The following is a 12195-nucleotide window of genomic DNA, read 5'->3' as shown; positions in this document are numbered from 1 at the left end:
TTTCTTCTAGTTCTCTCCCTGCCCCTCCTACTATATTGGAAATGGTGGCTAATCCTGAAAAGTAAAACCTCACTCCAAAGGAATTAGAGCGGGGGAACATATGAGAGAAATAGCATGTATGAAAATAGAGCCCCAGTGTAGACTGTAATTATTTCTCTTTCAAATGGAATTTATTTTGATAAACTTTAAAATAAATATTCTGTGAAGAGGAAAATTGCTTGAGTCAAGATGTGTAACCTTCTACTGAGTTAGAGGGTAACAGCCACAGAGTTCCCCAATTTGCTTGTTTGCTAAACAAAGACACATCGGGCAGGAGAGGTCAGAATTTAAAATGGTGATGGATGCATGATGATTGATTTTTGCAACCAGTTATTTTTATGGCTGCTGAGACCCTTTTTCCTTTCGAGGAGGCCAGCTGTTAGAGCCCAGCTGTTTAACCCTCAGGCCTGGCCATGGAAACCTCCCCGTAACTGGCCTTTGTTTCTTTCATGTTTGATACCTTTGGGGTTCACACGTCCACACTGCATGTGGTTTACGACAGCAGATACTTTGAGAAAACTGCCGGGTTAAGTCGGGCTATTCCAAACTGACGTTGGCCCAAACTCTGCCTCACTTCATGTAGAGTGGGACATGTCTGTATCGAAGGATTAGTTCACACCTGATTTGCCCAGAGACCTCGCCGGAGGTGTGGTAAGGTGGGGTAAGCTGGAATCTACAATAATAAAGTATAAGGTAAGGGTGGGAATCCTTCAGCTTTCAAATCAACAAGCGTGTTCTGTTCATTCTCTCTGAAGCATCTGGCACTGGTCACTCTCAGGCAGCACACTGGGCTAGATGGCCCATTGGTTTGACCTAGTATGACCTGTCTTGTGTTCTTATGTAAGTCATCTAAGAGAGACTGACTTCCAGGATCCCAGGACTGATCCCCTCTGGGGAATGAAGCACAACAGTGACAGGCTGTGCAGCCTTCACTAGTCTCCTGTACCTGAAAAGCCTGCTAGTCCGAAGTGCTGGGCCAGCTATACCAGTACCTGGTTCCTCAACTGCAGCTACAGGTCCTGCTCCATGTGACTCCAAAGCCGAATTGCTGCAGAGATCCAACCCCTTGTAATCTTTGCCATTTATTTTCCTTTTTCTATTATTAGTGATGCAATAGTGAAATCTAAGGAGAAAACTAATTCACTTTGAGGCTGTGGGCTAAATATAAGCAATAATTTGGTTTCGGTATTGAAATGTTCAGCTGGCTAAATCTGGGATGCACTGCCTGGGTGAAAACCTCTGATTGGGGTTTTGGCACCACTAAATATGCACCTGCCTCCTTGGGTTGCTGTTCTAGGATTTATAAGGGTTGATTTTCTGCTGTATTCATCTGATGGTTTGACTAAATTGACGACTTGATTCCAACGCAATATCCTAGTTAACTCGTTGATTTACTGATTTGACCTGAACTTTGTCACTGTATTGTTTAACCTTTCATTAGCTGTATAGTATTTATAGTCATTTAGCCTTAGCGATGTATGTTCTTGGTTTTATTTGTTCATGTTAATAAAACATGAAACTGGGATATTGAGTCATTTCTTTCAATAAGCAACAGGGGCTGGAACTGTGGAGAATGTGAGTGGAGATCAGCCACTCCATGTCTGAGCCTTATCAGATTCGTCTAAATTAACACTGTTTCCCAAAGGGGAGCAATGGAGGGGGCATCTATCTTAGCTCCAGCTGTGGCCGGGTGGGGAGGGAGAGCTCAGACCATCACAAGGGAAAATAAGCTCCCCTACCCAGGCTTTCAGGAATTTGGGGAGGGGTGCAGTGTGTCCGAGGTGAGATCAGTGAGGTGGGGCTGATCTGAGTAGGGGTCAGGGGTCTTGCTCTGCAGTCACTCTCATGGCCCTGCCCAATCCTTACCCCAGTCTGGTTTGCCCAGGGGTTGGCCTCGTCAGGCCAAGATGGGGTTGGAGCTCTGGTTGGAAGGGCTGTAAAAGGTAGTGAACAGTTTGTAGATTTCAGCCAGTAGGGTGTTGGTAGAGTAAAGGTGTGTGTGTTAAAGGGATGCTGCTGACAGAGGACAGGATGAAGGTGGTGCAGGCAACTGTAACTGCATCTCCTGCTTTTCAGAAGTTTGAGTTTTGCGGCTGCAGAGGTTCTGCAAGGGGCTGATATTGCACCCGCCAATCTTAACTCTGCATTAAGGAAGGGTTTTGTCCTTTAATTAATACTTCTCCCTCAGTACTAACTGGGCTGTGAGGCTGACCCCTGAGCTAAATGCTTAGAAAGAAAACAATGAAAATATCCACTGTCCATGACTCGTTTAAAACAAATCCTGTCCCTCCTGTCTGCACTGGCAATGGTGAGAGGAAACCAAGCCAAGTGATTCATTGCCTCAGGAGAAGTTTAACCACTTCCATTCTCTGTATCTTTACTGTAAGGGAAAGGAACAAGAAAAGCAAATTGAGTTCAGAGAGAAAAAGTGGCAGATTTCTTTTCTCTCCAAGGCTCTAAGAGCAAACCCTGTTCTCCACATGACCCTCTTCTTTATATTTAACTCCTCCCCATTGGGCTGGATTACTGCTAGTAGCAAATCCTCGCTCTGCTCCCTTCAGCATCTCAATGTGGTTACGATTAGATGAGTAATGTCCGTCCTTTCCCCTTCAACCTGCAAAGGAAACTTCTGCTTCACCACACCAGCTAACAAGAAGTCATGAAAGCAGTTTCCTTGGGAATTCCAGTCCTTGTATTCCCACCGAAAACACTAGACTGAGAAATGAGTGGTTCTTTAAAATCAATGTCTTCAACTAAGAGGCTATTCTGATCCCACAGGACCAGCCACCCACCCAGGTCAATATATAACTTAGATATTTCCCCAAAATCACGTTGATACCAATCCTTCAGTATCTAAATGCTAAAGGTTTATTTATAAAAAGAAAGAAAGGTGAGAATTAAAATTGGTTAAAGGACTCAAATATAATAATTGCAAAGTTCTTGGTTCAGGCTTATAGCAATGGTGGAATAAACTGCTGGCTTGATAAGTCTTTGGGTGCTTCCAAATCACTGGAAGTTCCTCTCCCTTGGTTAGATGCTCCCATTAGTATAAGTCCATAGTCCAGAGGTTTGAGCAGGATAGAGGCACAGTGGAGATGTTTTCAGGGCCTCTTAACTTCTGCCATGTGGAGGGAAACCCATGGTTTCAAAGTCCTCAGCACAGCTAGTGGAAAATCACAGGTGAAAGATGGGAGCTTGGAGTCACATGGGTAAGTCCCCATTCATGCCCCATTTTGCTCAGTCATTGCAGGATGGATACTTTGCAGGATACGTCAGATGGAACGTTCACAGAAAAGTCCGTTCAGCGTAGATGGGTGCCTCCCATGGTCCATTGTGAATTAAGTGTCCGTTCAATGGGCCACTCACTGGCCAACAGCTCACTTCAGCGGATGCATAGAATGGAACATACAGAAAGAAGATATTTATAAATACAGAGACCATGAAAAGGTGGAAGTAGCCATACCAACTGTAAGAGGCCAATCAATTGAGATGAGCTATCATCAGCAGGAGAAAAAAACCTCTGAAGTGATAATCGAGATGACCCATAGAAGATACTTAACATGAAGAAATAGATTCAATTAGTGTAATGACCCAACCATTCCCAGTCTCTGTTTAAAACTAAGTTAATTGTATCTAATTTGCATATTAATTCAAGTTCAGCAGTCTCTCTTTGGAGTCTGTTTTTGAAGTTTTTTTGTTGCAAATTGCCACCTTCAAGTCTGTCACTGAGTCGTTAGAGAGGTTGAAGTGTTCTCCTGCTGGTTTTTGAATGGTATGATTCCTGATGTCCGATTTGTGTCCATTTATTCTTTTGCATAGAGACTGTCCGGTTTGGCCAATGTACATGGCAGAGGGGCATTGCTGGCACATGATGGCATATATCACTTTGGTAGATGTGCAGGTGAATGAGCCCCTGAGGGCATGGCCACTTTGGAGAAGTGGGGCTCCAGAGTGTCCAGCCCTGCTGCTGTGCCAAGAAGCACAGACGTGGGACAGCATGGAGGAAGCCAAGCTGTTTGGCCCTGTCCTCCACTGGGCACAAGCTGTCATTGTCTCACCCAGGCTGGGACAATGGTCGGTCTTGGGGCTGGTCTATTTGCTCTGAACCCTCAGATCATGTGCTCTGATCCATGAACAGCACATCAGGATCAAGGCACATGTCCTCGACCCCAGACCCTAGCTGCAAAAGCCTTGGTAGGATGAATGGAGTGGCCATGAGGACAATCCCTCCAGGAACTGCAGGGTCCCTAGGACAGAAGAGCTGATTCCCTGAGGCTCCTCCTGTATCTCAGGGTCTCCCTAGAAAGGAGCCAGTGACTTTTCTCAGAGTCCCATGTCCTGCATCTCACAGGGGTGGGTTTCAGTCTCTCAGGCCTCAGCCAGGCCTGGTTTTCACTGTTAGTGCTTAATGCCACCATGCAGAGCTCTGGCTGACAGTCCCAGCTCCTTCCCTCTGCTCCCCTGCGCCCCCGCTCCAGGAGGCATAAGGGTTCCAACATTGCACTGCACTGACAGCTCTGGAAACGTGGGGCTGCTTGGGTCCAAGCTGGGAGGACACAATGGAAACAGGACTCTTCTAGTCTCTCCTTTGCAGCCCTCTGACGGGGTTAAGGGGAAATTCCACCCCAGACCGGCCCATTCTACTCACCTCCAAGAGGTGCTGCAGCTTGTCTGGGGTGGGGGTCTCGGTGAGCAGGCACCCGACCCTAGCGTCCAGGCTCTGTAAATAGGTGTTGTGCAGAGCCTGCAAGAAGCAGGAACACCTGTCAGTCATGGGACATGGGGCTACACCAGTCACGGGACCGGGGGGGTTCTCTGGGAGCCCTGGCCAGAACCAAAAGGCACATCTTGGCCTCTCCCATTCACATCACTCCAAGGACACTTAGCAAGAGTTCATAGCCTGATGCCTGCTGGCTCCTCAATCCTTGCCCTTAGCAGTTCTCTGTGTAGGTCCTGGTACCCAGCAGACTAGGGACCAGCCAAACTGCAATGGGTGGGAGGAAGGATCCCTGGGAGAGTCTAGGCAGCAGAGCACAGAATGAGGAGAGGGAAGGCTGGGATTAGCCACAGAGGGGTAACACAATCCCCCCTGGAGGGAAGGGACCCTCCCTGCCAGTTTGTCTCAGGCCTGTTCCGAGCTCTGCTCACCCCTCCCCTATTCTCAGCAGCTCCATCAAACCGAGGGAGCAGGGACCAGAGGCGGCTCCTGCTCCTGGGACAGGGAAGTAGGATCGTGACCTACCTGGAAGTGGGTGGTATCCTGCCCAGTGCCCATCATGAAGATGGTGTAAAGAAGAGCCCGCAGGAGGCATGATTCCAGCTCCAGGGCAAGCAGTGGCTTCAGTTTGCTGCGGGGAGAGAGGAGCCTGTGTTATCCTTGGTGGCACCGGAGTGGCGCTGGCACTGCCATGGACATGACCCCCTCCCCCGCAGTGATCCCCTCCCTACGGCCACGCAAACGTTACTGGAGTGAAATCACCCCCCAGCCAGGAAAGGGGGGATGTTCCCGCCTCCTCTGCTGGGGGATGTGAACAGCCACAGCTGGGGGTAATCTAGGCCGGAGAAGATCTGGGACTCCCGGCTCCAGACCCGATCAGCACCAGGGTTAGGGCAGCTGGATGGGACGGTCCTGGTACCTGAGGCTGCAAACTGTGGCCATGGAGCTGGAGGTGATGGAGGTTGGCTCTGGCACCGTGGGCAGATTTTCAATCAGCTCCTGAGAGACCCCAAGAAGATAAAATTGCATGTGAGACTCAGGCCCCACAGGCACTTCCCAGGGAGGAGGCCAAAGTGCTCTGCAGAAACAGCCAGTGTCACCCCCACCCCCAACCAGCTGGGCCCTCCATTCCTCCCATCCATCAAGCTTCCTTCCCCCCGTCCCCTCCCCTCCGGCCTTACAATTCCCCCACTGCCAGCTCCCGATTGGTGTCAGAAGCTCTCCCTTCCCTGCTCCCCAGCCCTCAGCCACAGGAACCACTGTCCTCTGCTTTCCCCTCTGGCGTCACCAACTCTTCCTCCCATTTCTGGGTCCCTCGCCCCAGGGGCCAGACACGGGGTCCCACTCACCGCAATGTTCTCCACGAGGGCCGCTTTGGAGAAGTGGGGCTCCAGAGTGTTCAGCCCCTGCTGCTGTGCCAAGAAGCACAGACATGGGGCAGTATGGAGGAAGCGGAGCTGTTTGGCCATCAACTAGGAGTGGAGTGGGGAGAGAGAGAGAGATAGGTAGGGACCTCCCCAACCCACCTACACCAGCTCCATGGCTCAGGAACCCCATGGAGTTGGACAGGGAAAGCCGCTCCGCTTCCCAAAACCAGTGTCGCCCTGCACAGACTGGGGTTGTAACTGGGACAGTGTCTGCGGGGAGCGGACACCTTGGCCTGCATGAGACAAATGCCCCCACTTTGGGGTGCCAGGTAACAAGGGAGAAGTTCCCCCCATTGGGGGTGATGGATTCTCTGGGACAAGACCCCCCTGTGTGGGTGGGGATGGAAGAAGGGGCAGGGCAGACTCAGGGGCACCGCAGCTGTAAGATTTTTGTACCTCAGCTCTGCCCTGGAGGTGCTCCTGGATGACCCTGATGGTGTCTTGTTCAGGGGACACCTCCTCCTTCTCTTCTTCCTCCTCCTCCTCAACCCACTCCTCTTCCTCCTCCTCCTCAGCCCACTCCTGCTGGGCACTGGGGGTCTCTGCACCAGGGAGAGAAGGAGAAAAGATAATCTGTGCTGCCACTGGCGGGATGCAGTGTAGAGAAATGACTCAATGTCCCCCATCCTCAACAAGAAACCCCATGGCATAGAGGGCCCCACCCTGCCCCTCCCAGAGACACCCTCAGGCCCATCAGCCTCAGGGCCCTGTGGCCGTCAGCCCCCCCAACATCATCAGGGAAGGCTGGAGCTCCCCGGACTCTGCCCAGCATCCCCTGCCCCCCTGGTGTTAGTGGGGCTCCCGTGGCTCAGTCCTGGCGCCTTGGTGACCCAATGGGCACAGGGTGTTACTAGTCCCCTACTGCCCCTGTCCTTCCCCCTGTCCCCTGGGTCTCCCCTCACCTGCACAGAGGGAGCCTTCAGCCTCAGGGCTGTCAGACCCCACAGAGGAGGTGCTGGCCCCTTGGGAGTAGGCAGAGCTGCTGGTCCCCGTGCCGGAGCCGCCCAGCTCCTGCTCTGGGCTGGCTGGGGTCTCCTCGGTGGCCAGGCTGGTGGATGGCTCCTGCTGGGCCCTGGGGCTGGGCTCCTGGCTCCTCTGCTTCCTGGAAAGGAAGCCACAGAGCCACCTTGCCCGGCTCCTGCCCTCACCTGGGTCCCTCCTACATAGCATCACCCGGGGCCACCTCCATTTGGGATCAGAAGGTGCCTCAGGGCCTGCTAAAGGAGCTGGTGTTTTTCTCTTCCTCCAGAAGGTCAGGGAGCTTCTCCACTTTGCCTGCCCACTGGCCTCTTCCCCGCCCGCGGGGACAGAGGGGCCACTCTCCTCCTGGGTAAGACGGACGCTGCTCCCTACTGGCTCCAGAGCCACCTGCCCAGCCTTCCTCCTCAGCATCCGCTTCAACTGCTCCATCCTGGAACTGAGTGGGGAGCAGCCATGAGTCTGGGCTCAAGGCAGCCTCTCATTAACAGGCCTGCCTGCTCCCCTGCCCACGTCCCCTCTGCTGAGGCAATTCCTCCTCACCACACACCCCTCCCCAGGGCAGGGGGGCTGCCGTCCACATGCACTGGCAGCAGCTCACAGCACAGGCTGCTCCCAATAGGGCCCTGTGAAACTGGGAGAGTCTCGTTCTTTCAGAGCAATGGGGCTCGCCGTTAGTTTGGACAAGCAGCTCCCTCCACCCCAGTAGGCCCCGCTCCCTCCCAGGCCAGAGAAAGAGCAGAACCCCGATAGTCCTCAACGAAAGTTCGTTCACAAGGTGCCAATCCTAGGAGGGAGGAGTCGCCCTCAGTTCCCACTGATTTCACTGCTTGCGGTTGTGGGTGTTCAGCACCTGGCAGGTTCTGCCCTCCCCAAAGACTCTCGACGCTGGGAACAATCTCCTGCAAGGGAAGGGCTGGGAGCCCTATTGCTGGGCCATTCCCACCACACTGGCGATGGCTCTGGAGACCTCCACTCACTTGCTCTAGATGGGATGGAGCTGGATGGCAGATGCTCTCTTCCTCGATCTCCTGCACCCAGGTGGGCTGGAAAGGGTGCTGCACAATGCCCTGCCAGCAGGTTAAGGGGTAGAAGCCAGGAGATCGAAAGTGGCTGTGAAAACAAGACTATGTTTTATTGCCAGCCTAGCAACGGGGTTCACAACACTGACCTACGACCAGCAGGACACCCCCCATCTCCAGGTCTCCTAGTACCTCACGCACATTCCTGAAGCGTGATGGCCCAAGGGTTCTAGGGCATTTCTTCGGCGGTGTCTCCGCTGTCGTTGTCTTCGCTGTTGTCATGTTCCATTCTATATGATTTTATAAAAATATGCTAATGAGTGTGAATATAATGTAACTGCAATATGCTTCATGCAAAAGGTCTCTTGTAAGGTATCATTACAACGCTTATAATCTACTGAGTGTGGTCATCCTATTTGTATAAATTTATCACTTTTGTATCTGTATCTGGGTGGAAGAGAACAAATGGGGCAGCCATCATGAGAAATCCACTAGCTACCACCTGAGCTGGAACAAAGGCTGTACCAGGGGAAAGGAGCGTGAGGAGGGCTCCAGGGAGGCATGGCAAGGCCCAGCCCAGCTGAGCAGCTCCCTCCAGTCCGTTCTGATGAAGCGGCTCCCTCCGGCCTGGTTTCGTCGGCCCCTGCCTGGCCCCAGCTGAGTACCCCAGGCCCAGTGGCTGTTTTGACCATATATGGTCTGTGACGTTATGGGTGTAATATAATATCTCATTGGAAGGCGACAGGGCCAGAAAGAGTTAATTAACTCACAGACTGACTTAACCCTTTAAAGACTGGTTAGGAAGATATGTAAAAATCCACCGACTTTCCTTTTGAAAGAGCCAGTGTGGATAGCTTTGAAAAGGTCTCAGATGGAGTAAGAGCTGTTAAGAAAGTTGAGCAGCTCTATAACCAAGCGGCTGTGTTTGGCCAGCTGGTTGGGAAGACAATGGTGTTGGAACAGCAATGTCTCCATTCTGATTCTTTAAGTGAGCAGTCTGTGATCTAACCTGTCACAGCTTCTGCACCTTCTATTTGTTTCCATCACGCTAGGTGTCTGGCTTTCAAGTCTTGCCTACAGGAGGCAGCCAGCCTCTTCTTGTTGGGATTTCTGGAGCTTGTGAGCTGAATTGGCAGGTGGCAGCTCCAGCCTTTATAGGCAGAGGCTGGCTGGCGTGTCACACAATCTCTTTATTACTCGCCTGAGATGGGTCACCTGCTTGTGGCTCCGAGTATCCGTATAAGGAAAAATCCCAAAAGGTTTGACCATCTATGGCTATCAGATACCAGTGATGTGAAAGTGCCATCACCACAGCGGTGACCATAAAGCCAGGTGTTTTGACCATCTATGGCCTGTGATGTTATGGGCGTAATATAATATCTTATTCAGCCAATCACTCAGACAAACAAGTTGTTTATATTTGCAGAAGATAATGCTGCCCGCTTCTTGTTTACGCTTCTCTGCACGAGATGTCACTATTTTTCCTTGGCAATGGAGTGTGATGTCACAGACTGTGTACATCATCATGTAATGACTGACTGCACCCATCACTTTTAAACCACTTGGTTTGCACCCATGCCCTTAATCTTGTCCTAAAATTACTTTTTCATGTCACTAAGCTCTCTTGTTGCTGTGGGGTACTGTAGGTGTGAGGCAGGGCGGGTTGGGAGAAGAAATATTCTTTATCTGAAGTGATCTGTGTGAGGAAAACATTTGAAAAAAGCTGAGTAATGTGAGTTCTTCACTCTACTTGATAGCATTTCTCTGTTTGTAACATGAACTTGTGAACACCACATCCAATCAATTCCAAAATTCCAGGAATATTCTAGGCATCAGTGAGCAGAACCGTATTGGTTTTGGTGAAAATTGGAATGGGAAATAGACCAGTAGTGCTTAAGTTAGATTTGGCGCCTAACTCCTATTGAAATCGGTGGGTGTTATGCACCTAACCTGCTGGTGCAATTTTCAAAAGCACCTTTAAGCATCTGTTTGCGTCTTAAGCACCTAAATACCTTTGAAAATCTGGCCCTTCATAAATGGAGGTTAATAATACTTTATCCTACTGTTTGCCTATCTTGTCTATTTGTTTAGATTGTATTTGAGGCACGGGACAATCTCTTACTATGTTTTTGTAATGGGACCCTGAATTTTGGTTGGAACATCTAAACACTACCGTAAAACAAAAAATGATCAGCCCCATAATATAAAGGCCCACTAATGATCTATTTTTCAGGGCTAGTCACAGGCCCAGCTGCCTCAGAGGAAAGTCTGAGAAACCCCATACCAAACAATTATGGATTAACCTGCCCATAGGAGAAGTTTCTTCCTGACCCCTATCAGTTAGTGGCAGGCTTATATCCTGAAGCATGAGGATTTATATCCCTTCTACATTTTGTATACCAGCGAAGTTTGGATGATATTGTCCATATAAGTGTCTAATCCTTTTCTGAATCAGCAGCGTCTCACCCAGGAAACTCAACCCCAATATCCTGAGGAGAGAGAAACACACACACACAGACACACAGTCAGAGACTGAGGGCTCTCCCCACCTTTAGCAACAACTGAAACCCCCTCCCCACAGAGACATGTCCTGATTTTATTTGCCCCCATGTTAATCCAGCCCAGAGCCTGCACCTCTCCCGCCTGGTGAAAGTGAGTGAGGGTGGGGGAGAGCAAGCGACGGAGGAAGGGGGATGGCGTGAGCGGGGCCTCGGGGAAGGGCCACGGCAGATCCTGGGCTGCTCTGAAGTTCACAAAGTGACCGTGTGCGTGAAGAGGCTGCAGCCCCTGAACTGCCGGACAACTCACAGACTGATTCTGCCCCTTGGCCCCTGCGCACACGGGATGGGACATCGCCCGGCCCCGCGGCCCCAGGCTGCCGCTTGTGGGGCTGCTCCCAGGCAGCTCAGCCCCTCCCCCCCCCACCTGCTGCTGCCCCCCAGGCCCAGCTGGGGGGGGGGGTGAAGCCCTTTCACTCCACGCTGCCTCTGCACTGTGGCCCCCCCAGCCCGGCTCCCACGGGCCCGGGGCTGCTCCCGAGGCAGGGGCTGGGCCTGGCGCCTGGAACTGGGTGTCTGAGCCCCCGGCCTGTGCGGAGCCGCCACTCACCATCCCGCCTCAGCGCTCCTCGGACCGGCCCCGCGCCTGGCCCCGGCCGCCGGCTGCCCCCGCTCCGGGCCCCCCAGCAGCGCCGGGATTCCCACTGGTGCCGCCTGCGGGGACTGAGCCGCGCAACCCCCCCCGGCCGCGAGCGGGATTCGAATCTCAACGGCCACAGCGCGCGCCCAGGACGGGGGGGTGGGAGGGCAGCGAAGCCTCGGGGCGAAGGAACCAGGGCCTCACCTCACACGCCGAGTCTCTGTCCCGCGCTCTCTCCACCAATCAGGGAGCGGGGAGAGGCGCGGCGAAGTGACGACCATAGGGCCCCTCCTCCAATAGAAGGCCGCGTGTGAGAGGGAGAACTACGCTACCCAGTGTGCACTGGGAGGGGGCGCGTTGTCTGAGCAACCTGGCCGTCACTTCCGCTCTGAGAAGAGCCAGGAACTACAACTCCCAGCCTGCCCCGGGACGTCCCGTCCTCTCGAGCCCAGGTAAGGGCGGGTCCCTGGGTCAACCTGACACCTCCCCCCTGCCGAACTCCTCATCCCCGCCCCTCCCCCTCCCCCCCCCTCGGTGCAGTGTATTAAACTGCCCCACGTAGGAACGTTCTGCGCCGCTTCGCCCCCTGCACAAAGCAGCTGATCGGGGCGGGGGAGGGGCGAGGACCGGGGCGGCCGAAGCTCCCGCAGCTCCCGCCGCCCCCCAAACCCTGGCGCCCGAGGCGCCGCCGGCCCTGGCGCGGGGCAGGTCTGTGCGGGGCAGTTTAGTGCCGGGTCTGTCTCCGTCCGGTGACTTTATACATTTGTCTGCACCGCGGGGATGTTCCCAGCGCCCCTTGTTTGCTGGGGCTTTAACACCCCCCCCCCGCCTCTAGGTGTGAGCTGGTTTCTGTGTGTGTCTGATGAGCCTTGTA

The 12195-nt window shown here is 52.9% G+C and overlaps 2 protein-coding genes across 7 annotated transcripts in view; one reads left to right on the top strand and one right to left on the bottom strand.

Moving 5' to 3' along the window:
• LOC123369035 (zinc finger protein 271-like) overlaps window positions 1-12195 on the top strand; it is a 136017-nt gene that overhangs the window by 14179 nt on the left and 109643 nt on the right. The gene's annotated exons all lie outside the window — the stretch shown is intronic.
• Window positions 2977-11649, bottom strand: LOC123368238 (coiled-coil domain-containing protein 9-like). 6 transcript variants are annotated; one of them, XM_045012862.1, is made up of 10 exons: window positions 11526-11649; window positions 10584-10672; window positions 8376-8473; window positions 8142-8274; window positions 7086-7600; window positions 6106-6725; window positions 5676-5755; window positions 5282-5387; window positions 4688-4783; window positions 2977-3419 (listed from the first exon to the last, which is right to left on the bottom strand). In XM_045012862.1, exons 6-10 carry the CDS (start codon window positions 6223-6225, stop codon window positions 3417-3419), a joined length of 405 nt encoding a protein of 134 aa, XP_044868797.1. In that variant the 5' UTR covers window positions 6226-6725; window positions 7086-7600; window positions 8142-8274; window positions 8376-8473; window positions 10584-10672; window positions 11526-11649; the 3' UTR covers window positions 2977-3416. The 6 variants fall into 6 exon arrangements, with proteins under 6 accessions (XP_044868797.1, XP_044868798.1, XP_044868793.1 ...); XM_045012863.1 differs by lacking the exons at window positions 7086-7600; window positions 8142-8274; window positions 8376-8473; window positions 10584-10672; window positions 11526-11649 and having other exon boundaries at window positions 6106-6228; window positions 6580-6817; XM_045012858.1 differs by lacking the exons at window positions 2977-3419; window positions 4688-4783; window positions 5282-5387; window positions 5676-5755 and having other exon boundaries at window positions 6265-6725.

Source organism: Mauremys mutica, chromosome 4, assembly GCF_020497125.1.
Source record: "Mauremys mutica isolate MM-2020 ecotype Southern chromosome 4, ASM2049712v1, whole genome shotgun sequence".
NCBI lineage: Eukaryota > Metazoa > Chordata > Testudines > Geoemydidae > Mauremys > Mauremys mutica.
Note: the sequence above shows the minus strand (reverse complement) of the source record. Positions and strands in the feature narration are given on the sequence as shown.